The following is an 11951-nucleotide window of genomic DNA, read 5'->3' as shown; positions in this document are numbered from 1 at the left end:
TACAAGTCAACACAATTCAGCAATGTATAGCAAGATAGTACTCAGCAGTTCATTAATAAGCCTGAAGATATGTCAAGCATACAAAATACTTCTAAAATTAAGCAAGTTCATGGCAGCACACTTTCTTCAAGGGTAACAACTCAATCGGGCAAGGGATCAACAAGGTTAATACTAATAGCAAGAGATATCCAGGTACATGAAGTCGAATCAAATTAGACATTGATTATCAAGGCCTACCAGGAATTGAACAATCTACCTTTTTCCAGCTTATAAGACATGGAAACTGCAACATAGCATTAGATGAACAAAAGCAGGAGTGATAATATAAGCCGCCACATCACATCAGGTAGAAGGTCTAAGCAGGTGACTATTGATTCTATCTCCACCCATAGCGAACCACATTAGACAGTACAATATAGCATCCTTGCGGGCTCCAATTTCTACTCCAAAGTCTCCATTTTATCTAAACTGAAACCTGATCAATGTCAAAACAAGAATAAGTCCAAGGGGCATAGTCTAAGAAATTAGAAATTATCTGCCCGTGGGCACTGTTGAGGGTTGACGACACCAAAGAACAATAGACTTCACTTCAGCTTGCATATTTTCATGTGATCAAACTTCAGAACAGTGCAGTTATGACAATGTTGGGCAAATGTTCTATTAAAATGATGTTAGATTTAGCTTTCATGATTATTAGACCATTTTCTAGCAGTGTCCATCTGATTATTTCCACCACAAACCCTAGTAGCAAGAACAGTCATTTCAGCCCATTGTGAGAATAGATGGACTATTAATACAAAAACCTAGCAGATAAAATAGGCACGGAAGCAAGCAATTAAACCAATAAAATAAAAAATAAATTGGATATGACAGTATTAGCAATTTATATCTCAAAATAAGAATTAAGAACTTGACACAAAGAAATGAAAAAAAAAACATTTGATTGATCATGCAGAACTACATCTTTTTGAACCGAGAATTCATGGCGGAAAGTTAAAATTTATCTATAAATTGGTATCTTAGTTCCTACCATTCATGATTTCCTAACAAACTTAGGCTATACTTTCTTTCATGCAAATGGACATTACGGTAAATTTTAGAAATATAAATGCAAGAGGAGCACTGCAAGTTAGCTTACATATATTAAATGCACACAGGAACTTCATAACTTTGAGAACTCTATCATCAACCACTTCACACTTGATTTCGACTATCTCAAGGTGTTCTGAAATTGCAGCTGATCTCTTCATTGAACTGACACATAATTTCATTTCCACTTTATGACACCACTGCAATGAACCCAAAACAAACAGCACAATCAATCTTTAATGTAATAACTGTACAAAGTAGCTTGAGCATTTATGAAGTGTGTACCTTGTTGCAAAATTCAAAAGTGAGCTTCTTTAGAACAGGTGAGCGCTCAAGAATGCGAGCCAGTGCATGGAAGTCATCAGGCACATACCAGTAGCCATTCAGCAACAAGGTCTTTAAATTTGTAAACATAGGGCCCCATCTCAAATCCCTTTTAAAAATAAACTGCACAAAGTGCAAATAAAAAAAAAAGATCAAATAACCACACTGTGAACATATTTGATTCAAGGTTAAACTTAGCTGGTGGTCATGCATGCAAAAAAACTAAGGTTTACGTGACGTATATCAGATTTCAACAGTATATATTTGGTACATAATACAGAAACTGGATGACATCTAATTCTAATACAAACAAGGGTAAAAGATGAAGCTTGAAAGTAAAACTATACCATGTTGGATGCAGACCTCAATGCCAAGCTCTTAGCCTCCGATATACCTCTTAGAAGCACGCAGTTGATACTGCCATTGGCCGTGCTACCAGAATTATCACAAGTCCAAAAGTAATTTGCATTAGTGCAGCGGTCCCTACACTGTATGGTTATTTCGACAGATGCCTTCAGTAATGAGGGCATCCTCTCAAGAATGGGAGTCCTCCCCTGAAAGTTCTCAAGATGCAGTGAGACCAGATTTGGGGTGTAAATGCGGATGCGAGAATCCCAGCCGCACATGGAGGCAATGACAATAATATGTTTCAGGGACTCGGACACGATCTCCTTGACTGATGGTGGCAACTCACAGCAACTAAGCTCTAGATGTTCCAACGCTGGACAGCTTGAAAAATTAAGCAAACTGTTGTGCACCTGTACACCAATCAGCTTCAGACTCCTCAGGTGCTGGGAGATGACAGGCAGGTTGTCTAGTTCAAGCCAGGGTTCACCAAGTAAAAACATAAAGAGTGTGAGAACTCGAACTTTGCACATTTGCACAACATGCCGGAACCAGAGGTTTACGTGGGACACATCATCGTGGCTTCTGCGGCCAGCATAAAACGTGAAATAGCATGCCTCAAGAGGTGAGCCTCCACGGAGGAGCAGAAGATGGTTCACTAAGCTCCGGAGTTCCTCCACAGACTCTGATTGATCCAAGTCGCACCCCACCCGCAGACACGGTGCGGCCTTCCAGAGGTGACGCCATCTCTGGGCGAGCACGCATGTGCGCACGGCCTCTGGAGATGGTAAGAAGCCAAGGATGTGTTGAAGGACTCCATCAGGCAGGGATTCAATGCCTCCGCTGCTGCCAGCCACCGGCTGCACCGCTCCCTTGACATTTTCCCCTGGAGGCATTTTGTCGAACAGTCAGCGGGCTTTGGAGCTGCGGGGACCAAGAAGAAATGGTGAGAAGACGCGAGGATCGGTTATGCTTGGGGCAAACCGACGAGAGGGACAAGGAGACCTCATTGGGACGCTGGTGCCGGCCACATCTCGCTGGCGACCCCTGGACCTGGCCGCACCCGCGCTGGCTTCTTGTCGCCGGCCGCCTCCGCTTGGCCGGATGGCCGCACTGCCCCCTCGCCGGCTCGTCCCCGGCTGTCTGGCCGCCGGCCGCCGGCCGCTGGTCGCCTGGACGGCTGGACACCCAGGCCCCTGATCGTGCCGCGCTCCAGCTCTGCCTGATGCCCGCGTCCGCACCACTCCCTTGCTCCTGCTCTTCTGCTTGCTTCTACCGGAAGCCGGTGGGCGGTGGACTGCTAGGGTTTGGAATTGGCCGATTCGCGCGAGGGTTGGGGGATCTGTATTTGTGAATTTTTTTAATTTTTATATTATTTTTTTCCGATTTATCAAAAATATTTACAGAATTTTTTTTTTTTGCAAAAATATCATCCTGCCGCCAGTTCATCCGGCGGAAGGTAGGTACCGCCGGATGAACCGGCGGCAGGTGCACTGTAGAAAAACATACCGCCGATTCATCCGGCCAAAGGTTACTATAGGGACTTATCGACAAATCAACCGGCGGCACTGTAGCAATTCACTGTATCACATTTTCAAAAAATTATAACAAATTCATATGGATTCGGATGGAGATAAAATTTATACGAAAATTATAGACCTCGACGAGATCTACAGATTTGGAATTCAAACTTTTTTTCATTTAGAATTATTATGGTGTTTAAATAATCGACACAACATTTAGATCTAAAAAATATCTAAACAAGTCGTGTTGTTTAGATCTGATTCCCGGTGCACTCCCGATGAGCAGCACGACTTGTTTAGATCTGATTTTTTAAATCTAAATGTTGTTTCGATTATTTAAACACTAGAATGATTCCAAATGAAAAAAGTTTGAATTACAAAGTTGTAGATCTCGTCGAGGTCTATAATTTTCGTATAAATTTTATCACCATCCGAATCCATATGAATTTGTTATAATTTTTTGCAAAAGTACTGCCGGTTGATTTGGTGGCAAGTCGGTACAGTGCCCTCGAAAATTGCTACAGTACCCTTTCGCCGGATGAAATGTCGGTATATTTTCTACAGTGCATCTGCCACCGGTTCATCCGGCAGTACCTTCATTCCGCCGGTTGAACTGGCGGCAGGATGACATTTTTGTAAAAAAAAATTTCGGCATATATTTTTAACAAATCGAAAAAAATAATATAAAAATTTAAAAAATTCTGTATTTGTCTTTCGGAACTTAAGCTGATATATTTTGATCCAGCAACAGCCCACAAAATATCTACAATCTGAAGTACAAAAATCCTGCACAGTAGGAGCATATATGAAATTATGAATCCTGCGGAGCCATATGAACTGCCGTGGCCAAATAAAAAGCAAACTGCGAGCTTCTCATCACGTGGTATCATATCAACTTATATTTTTTTTTTCAGGTTCTCGTTATATCTAAACTGTGGTAATTTTGCTAATAGTAGTGATAATCAACATTCTTTCTCCAAAAAAAAGTTATATTCAACGCTTTCAACATTTCGCAAAAGCAAATTCAGCATTTTTTAATAAACCAATTCAATACCTATATGGCAATATTGAAATAGTATATCTATAATTTTGAAGTAGTATATCTGAAATGTTGAATAAAATATCTAAAATAATAAATTTATTAGAAAATTAAATATATAAGCATATCGGATCCCGTTTCGCTAAGAAAATTCTAAGAAGTATTGTCGGTGTCCTGACCCGACGGTCCGAATCCCAACTAGTAATGCTGCGTGTTTTCTCGTCCCAGATGTTGATGCAAGAGGCAACACAATAACGCACGGGTTTATTCCGGTTCCGGCCACGGGGCCGTACGTCCAGCAAGGGGGTGTGCGAGGGCACTGTATTATCTTGCACCGGTGGTGCCTGTAGTAGGGGGATACAGGCGTGGTGAGAGAGGGAGGGAAGCTCCCAGGTCTCTGCTAGAGGAGAAATCGATTGAGGCGAGTGCCAATATCGAGTACTGAGCGTCGTGTTCGCGTGATGATGATTGCGACATCCCCCTTAAAGGAATTCTGTCTCCTCCTTTTATAGTCACAAGGAGGGACGGTGTACATGCGCAGGGGAACGTGGAAGTCGTTGTTTTCCCCCAAATCGCGGGGGTGCAGTGGTCGAATACTGTGGGAAGTACACTGTGGGGCATGGCGTCGGGTGTGGCAGTCGTCCTGGGTATCGTCCTTGGTCTTATGGAGATCGCGCCGGCGTCCTGCCAGCCCCAGCAGGCGGCGTGGTCGTCGCTGTAGGGTGTACAGTCCTCCAGATGTGGCGTGGTGGTGTTCCGTGGGCCCTGCAGGTCAGGGTCTTGTGTGCCCCAGCGGTAGCGGGGCACGCGGCGGTCCCGAACCCCCCTGAACGGAGTGCTGGCGCGCGCACTAGGAGGTCCGGGAGACACACGGAGATCCTGGACCCCTCGAGGGGGAGGTCTGGGACTCCGGCTGCGAGTGCTGAGCGTCCCTCCTTGAGGGGCACGTGGCGACGCCGGACCCCTTCCCGGGCAGGGGGAGGGTCCGGTGCCATACGTGTGGTGAGGTGGAGTTCGATCAACCGGAGTTAGCAGAATAGTAACGAAAACTGTGCCGAGCACGTCTCGTCCCGCGTTGCAGGTTCCCATAGTGCCGCCACAGCGTCCGGGATGGCGGAGTAGTGACCGGAGTTGGCGGACGGGACTCCGGTCACAGCCACTGTGGGGAATGGCGGCCTGACACCGTCTGTCCTGGGCGCTGTGGAGGAGCGGTTGGCATTCAATGCCCCCGTACGACGGGCGGGTGAGTGGCAGGGACGTTTGTCTTCTTCGTCGAGGGGTGGCCTCGAGCGAGGCAGAGATGATTCGCCCTGCTCGAGGGTAGGTTTGCTACCCTCGAGCGAGGTGGAGATGTTTTGCCCGCTTGAGGGTTGATTCGCTACCCTCGAGCGAGGCGGAGATGTTTTGCCGCTCGAGGGTAGATTCGCTACCCTCGAGAGAGGCGGAGATGTGGGGCGCAGTCGAGGGCCCCGATGGGAGCCCTCGAGCGAGGCGGAGGTCGCCCCGCGGGTCCGAGGGGGTCGCAGATGGGCCGCATGCTGGGCTTCTTTGAGTTCTTTCCTTTCTTCCAGATTGGGAAGAGGCCGTGGGCCTTCGTGGGCTCAGTCGCCTAACATGTGTTTGCGTTTTTTTAGGGTGATCTTAGTACCCCGATTAGGGTGTCCCTAATTGTGGTACCCGACAGTAGCCCCCGAGGCTTTGGTCGAGTCAAGGGATTCGGCCAAATGGTATTTCGGCGATTTTACCCCTTGACGTGATCGATCGGTGCTGTGCTTCCGCCAGGCGCATCTGGGTGCCGGCCCAGCGGATGTGACAGCTCGTCGGTCGGGTTAGTGCGCCTGCGGAGAAAGTACTTCGAGGCCGCGCCCCTTCTTGTTTTGTTCCGGGGACAAGACGCGTCAGCGCGCCGAGCGGGCCAGGGCCACGATGGCGCCTGCTGCTCCGCAGCCGGTGCGTTTGCCACGCTGTCCCGCGCTCAGGGTCTCGGCCCTGCTCCCCCTGGTTGCCTTGCGGTGCGCCGTTCGAGGGCAGTCGGCTAGCGCCGATGCTGCGTCGCTCAGCTTCCAAGGGCTCAGCTTTGCTTTGTCGCGTCGTATCTCAGCACGGTAACCGAGGGTATCTCTCGTTCGTGAAGTGTCGCGCCGCCACGGGCGGTCCAAGCCTTCTCCCTTCGACAGGCTTGAAGCTTGGCGCCCACCGCAGCTATAAATAAGGGTCGTGGAACTCCCTTTCCTCTCCAACTTCCCTGCTCTTATTTCTAGCATCGCCTAAGTCTCGTAATGTTTTTCTTTGCCTTTCACGTCCGGCCCCCTGATGGGGTGGCCTGGCTTTTTTAGGCTTCGGTGATAGAAGAATGCTTGCGAGCGGCGGGGGAAAGCCGGAGAGGGCGTGCGCACCATCCCTCAGCTTCAGTGGGATTAGCAGAAGAGCACTGGGCCCATGGGGTCCTGCTTCTGCAATGTCCCCTAGCCTGAAGGGGGATGGAGGCGCCTGACCATGGCGCTGGTGCCAGGTTTGGTGGCTGTTCTTCGCATCGTCCCCCCTGGCGACAAGGTTGCTCTCGGGGAGACGGTGCGGAGTGTGCTGTCCGCCAGCTCGACCCCCCGCAGGGTCTTCGGTGGAGGGGATGCTAGAAGAAAGCTTGCGAGGAGGGCATCCCGCTGGACCCGTGCGGTCTGGGGGCTGTTCCTCGCAATCCCTAGCAGCCTGGCCGTTGCGCTAGCCAGGGGCTCGGTGCTTTTCTTCGTCGCTCGCTCCTCCCCAAGACAGGGAAAATTGCCATGCAGGTGGCAATGCGTTTGTACCTTTCGATGGCTTTAAGCCGGTAGCCCTTTTGTAATCCTTGTTTGTAAAGAGCAATGAAGTCTCCTTCTCCTTCGCGGAGAGGACGATCGAAAGTGTATGGGTGGGTACCACCCCCGTAGGAGATTTGATCCTCGAATGTGTGAAGTTTCCTCCGTGGGGGCGCGTCAGCGCACCCGCGGTTGTAGCCCCCGAGGCCTTGGAGGAGTGTTCGTACTCGTCCAAGGGTTGTAAACATCGCCCCGCTTGGTTGCTTCACTGGAGTGGCCGTCCAGCGTTTTTTTCAACCGTCATCGGCACTCTTTCAGCCTCCCTCGGCATTTTCAGTGCTGGTACAGCGACCCAGTATCCAGCTTAACCATCTAGCAAGCGTGCGTTAAGAGTGGGAGTTTGATTAGACACACGGAACTTCACAATTGACGATCGTCGACCCATTCGAGGGTGCGGCCTGAGCCGCAGTGTGCGAGAAGCCCCCAAGCCCCAGCCTACGTAAAGGCGTTCAGGGAACCCTCGACTTTGGTTACGGCCCTCGTTGCCCTTTCCGCAGGGAGGAGGGGTGAAGCGCACCATGCTACCCATGCCCGGGCCGTGAGCTATGGCTGCTTTGGTGAGCTGTTATCAGGTAGTTCAAGTGGACGTCCATGCCCCGTTCGATAAGGGTCGGCTCGTGGTCCATGGACACGTCAGATAAAGCACTCGCGAAGGTTCGCTAGGCGGGGCTCGGACCCGTTCAATAGTGTCCGAGGGCTCTATGCTCTCCCTCGATGGGATCCCCCTGCTAGGCACCCTCGACTAGCATTGAACACTACGTAGGACATCTCGAACTCTGCATTCGAGGGTAGCTTGTACGGCATGTCCATGCAGTCCCTAACTCTGGCGATCTGGGGCGCCTGTCGAACCCTCGACGGGCCAGGCTTCGAACCCCTGATCAGTAAGGCCTCGGAATAAGGTTCCCTTGAGGGTGAAGTGCCCCCGAAGGGAATATTCCGTCACGGTTCGCAAACGGCGCGGAAGAATCTCTACATCCCGAACAAGATGACCACCAACAACGCCAGGTGGACTCGTGGGTGGTTCTACCTGCGCAACTTTGGTAACAAGCTCCCGGCCTTCACCAACAAGGTGCTTCGGGAGAGACCAGCCAAGTGGGACTGGGGGGTGTCGCCCCGAGCGCACCAAGCCAGGCTCGAGGTCCTCATCGAGGCGCTGGTGCACCTGGCGAGGAAGGGGTTGACGACGGCTGCCGTCAACGCAAACTTCCACCGGCAGAGGGTGATTCCTCTGACGGAGAGAAGCCTGCCGATGTTCGGCCTCACTCCCGGGGTCCCGGCCTCGGGGTTGAGGACGTCGATGGTACTTCTCCCTCGAGGCATCGCTGCCCAGAGGGCAAGGAATGCGGTGGCGGAGTTCCCCAATGACGCAACCAATCTCTGGGAGATCAAGATGCGCCCCGAGCTGGGGTTCCTTTCATTGGTAAGTCTCGATTTCGATCCATTGTCCATTCATGTTATTCCTTTCCCATTCCTGCTTCCTGACTCCGATTTGATTGCGTCTTGCAGGGGGTGAGCCGCAGGTGCCACCCCTCGAGGCCTCCGATCCCAGAGTAACATGAGGTCAACCGCCTTCACACGGAGGTGGTGAAGAAGCGGAAGGAAGCGGCAGAGGCTGCCGTTGAGAGGAAGAGGAAAGCGAAGCACGATAGGGCGTGCAAAATCGCTCGCGCGGAGGGGAAACCGCGGCCCGCCACGCCTGAGTCCACGGACGAGGAGGAGGACGCCTCGGATGCCGAGGCCAACCTCCCCGGTGATGTCGAGGCGGCAACAGGCGCGGATTCCCCGCCGGTATATCAAGAGGCTGGCGACGAGGACGCGCCAGCGACACCGCATGAGGCGAGGCCCGCACCAGGGTCGTTGGTGGACCCGCCCCTCGCGGGGACAGAGCGAAGGTTACCCACGCCGGCGGCGGGTCGAGGGTCACCCATGCCGGCAGTGGGTGGAGGATCGTCTGCGCCCGTGGCAGAGAGGGAATCGTCCCTGCAAGCGACGGGTGAGGGGATCCCCGCGCCCGCGATATCGACGGGCGGCGACGGGTCCGTGGCGATGGGTCCGCGGCGAGCGCGGAGACGTCCGTGCAGACGGCCTCAAGGCCTCAGCCTGCTTCGAGGACGACACCCTTGGATCAGTCGTCGAGGGGCGTCGGTGTGCCGCGGGCCCGAAGGAGTGGCACGGGCAAATGCAGCATGAGTGCCCAGTCCGGGTAAGTATTTTTTGTTTTATTCGTTGTGTTCATTTGATCGATCCCCCAGTCCTGCTAACCTTAGCTTTCCTTCCCCGATTTCTAGCTCTGGGGCCGTTGCCAAGGACGCAGCTCCGCTCGCGCCGACCAAAGCCCTCAAGACCGAGGCGCGCGCCACGCGGCACTCGGCGCCGCAGCCCCCGCCCGTTGTGGATATCGTGGCGGAGGCCGCGAAGCTGCGGGAGGCGATGGCTCGCGGGGCCCAGGCGGCCCAACAGGCTCGAGCGCTGGGGAACGCGGGCGACGCTAGCCAGAGCGGAGCTGAAGTAGCTGCTTCGGCTGACGCCATGGGGAAGGCCGGCCGGGGTAGCGCAGATGACGCCGCCCGGCCGGACGTCGAAGCCAAGGTCAGTCGGAGGGACGCGGATAGCGCTGCCTGGACGGTCGCAGAGGAGGGAGCTGGTGGGGATGCGCAGGAGCTCCCCGCCAGCCAAACGGAGGCGGAGACCCTCGTCCCCGAGCCCCCGAGGGCTGGGGTCGAGGGAGTCGCAGAGGAGTCGGCGCAGAGGGCGCCAGTGGCGGAGGAAGCCCATGTCTCGGTGCCCGCAGTGGCCCAGGACGAGGGTGTCGTTGTGGCAATGATGGCGCAGACGGTGACGGCACAGGTGGCGACGGACAGCGTGATCCCGGTGGTGCAGCTGCCGGATAGCAGCGAGGAATACGGGGATTCAAGAGACATCGACCCCACTGCTGCGGCGAGCGCCGCCGACAAGATCGCTGAGTTCACGTCGGCCTGCGTGGAGGTGCTCGACGAGGGGACATCCGAGGGACCCCATCACGGGGCGATTATCCACTCCGGGGTCCCCCCCGGAGTTTCTCTGCGATGAGCGAGAGGAGGAGGCCGTCTGGCAGGTGCAGATCGAGGCAAGTTCTCAGATTCAGAACCACCTCGATCGCGCCCTGGAGCTCCATCGGACGACAGATTTCCAGATCAGCCAGGTAAGTGGCTCCTCCCCGAGAATCGTTCATATTTTTGGCCCTGATTTTGTTTGTTTTACCCACACCTTTCCTCTTGCAGCGGCTGAGGGACATCTCGCGCAAGAAAAGTGCCGAGATGACCCGGCTGTACTCCCAGGTACTTTGGCTTGGGCAGCACAACGCCGGCCTGGTGCTCCAGAGTGTCGACACCAACACGAAGATGACGGATCTGGAGGCGCGTCGACAGGTGCTGGAGGAGGAGTTGGTGCGGAACACCGACGAGCGTGATGCCCAAAGGTCTGCATCGGAGCAGAAGGATCAGGAAGCCAAGGCACAAGCCGCCGAACTGCAGCGCACTAGGACGGCGCTCGAGCTGAAGGAAACCGAGCTCCAGCGCAAGGAGGCCGAGCTCCAGGGCCAAGAGTACGAGCTCCAGCGCGAGAAGGCAACCGTCGACACGCTCGCCATGACCCTCGAGGATAAGGGCAAGGCCCTCGACGAGAAGGAGGTGGCACTCCGGAATGCGGAGGCCGCCCTCAAGGAGAAGGAGAACTCCTTATCTTCCCTTGAGGAGGTCGCCCGGGTCCAGCGAGAGGAGGCACGGAAGAACATCGCAGGTGAGTGCTCGAAATTTCGATGTCGTTGGATTCTAGTTTTTCGTAGCTTATCTTCGTTTCTTTGATCAGAGCTGAGGCAGCAAGTGGCAGACGAGACTGCGGCGAAGGAGGCAATCAACACCGCGCTCATGGCGGTGCAGGCGGAGTACACTGACCTGAAGCGAACCGCTGTGAGCGTGTGCCAGGAGCTCGAGGGGGAGGGCACCGTCTCTGGTAGCTCGGTGGTCAGCCGCCTGCGAGCGTTAGGTGGCCGGATCGCTGAGCATGCCAAGAGCACCTTCCGTCTCGGTGTCCTGCGAGCCCTCGCAGTAGCCTCGACGCATTACATCATGGATCTCCAGAAGGTGTCGTCGGGGTACGTCGTTCCCAGCGACGCCGATGCGGACGCCGCTTCGGCTATCATGGACGACGCCGACGCAGCCGCCGAGGAGTTCGCCACTGCCTTAGCCGAGAAGCTCGAAGCTAACATCCCCCCGATAGCCGAGTTTGATGCTGTTGTAGATCCACAGAGGGAGGATGATAACCTATAGGAAAACTGGGCCTCGGAGCCCATGTAATGGATTAGTACTTGTCGTAATTATACTTTGTAATTGTATCTATGAATTAAGAAATTCGTTATCGTTAAAATCGACAGTGTGGCCCATCGAGGCCTTAAATATTCGAGCCTTCGTTTTCTTTACTCTGCTTTCGTGTTCTCGTATGCGACTTAGATAAACTTCCGCGAGGAATTTCTGGGTTCGGAGTAATATTTTTGGGTGGGTTCCTGATGGCATGGACAAAACTATGTTATGGGAGGCGTGATAAAGTCTTAGGTCTATCCGAGGTCACTTGGCGCATGAAATGATGGGTTATACACAGGTTTAGGGGTTAAATAAGGATCTAGGGACTTGTTTGTAATTATATTTTTGAAGGCAGGGGCTTGGTTTGTATTTTAGAATTTTTCTGGGTCAATTTGGAAAAGGTCAGGGGTTTATTTATAAATGTGTTTATATGAGAGGAGGG

At 53.2% G+C, this 11951-nt stretch overlaps 1 protein-coding gene across 3 annotated transcripts; it reads right to left on the bottom strand.

Moving 5' to 3' along the window:
- On the bottom strand, positions 1 to 3099 carry LOC120691603 (F-box protein At5g03100-like). Of its 3 annotated transcripts, none has more exons than XM_039974732.1 (5): positions 2764 to 3099; positions 1761 to 2682; positions 1375 to 1536; positions 1139 to 1289; positions 1 to 475 (listed from the first exon to the last, which is right to left on the bottom strand). In XM_039974732.1, exons 2-5 carry the CDS (start codon positions 2652 to 2654, stop codon positions 441 to 443), a joined length of 1242 nt encoding a protein of 413 aa, XP_039830666.1. In that variant the 5' UTR covers positions 2655 to 2682; positions 2764 to 3099; the 3' UTR covers positions 1 to 440. The 3 variants fall into 3 exon arrangements, with proteins under 3 accessions (XP_039830666.1, XP_039830668.1, XP_039830665.1); XM_039974734.1 differs by having other exon boundaries at positions 1 to 468; XM_039974731.1 differs by having other exon boundaries at positions 1 to 1289.
- Between the last annotated feature and the right edge of the window lie 8852 nt (positions 3100 to 11951).

Source organism: Panicum virgatum, chromosome 9N (assembly GCF_016808335.1).
Source record: "Panicum virgatum strain AP13 chromosome 9N, P.virgatum_v5, whole genome shotgun sequence".
NCBI lineage: Eukaryota > Viridiplantae > Streptophyta > Magnoliopsida > Poales > Poaceae > Panicum > Panicum virgatum.
Note: the sequence above shows the minus strand (reverse complement) of the source record. Positions and strands in the feature narration are given on the sequence as shown.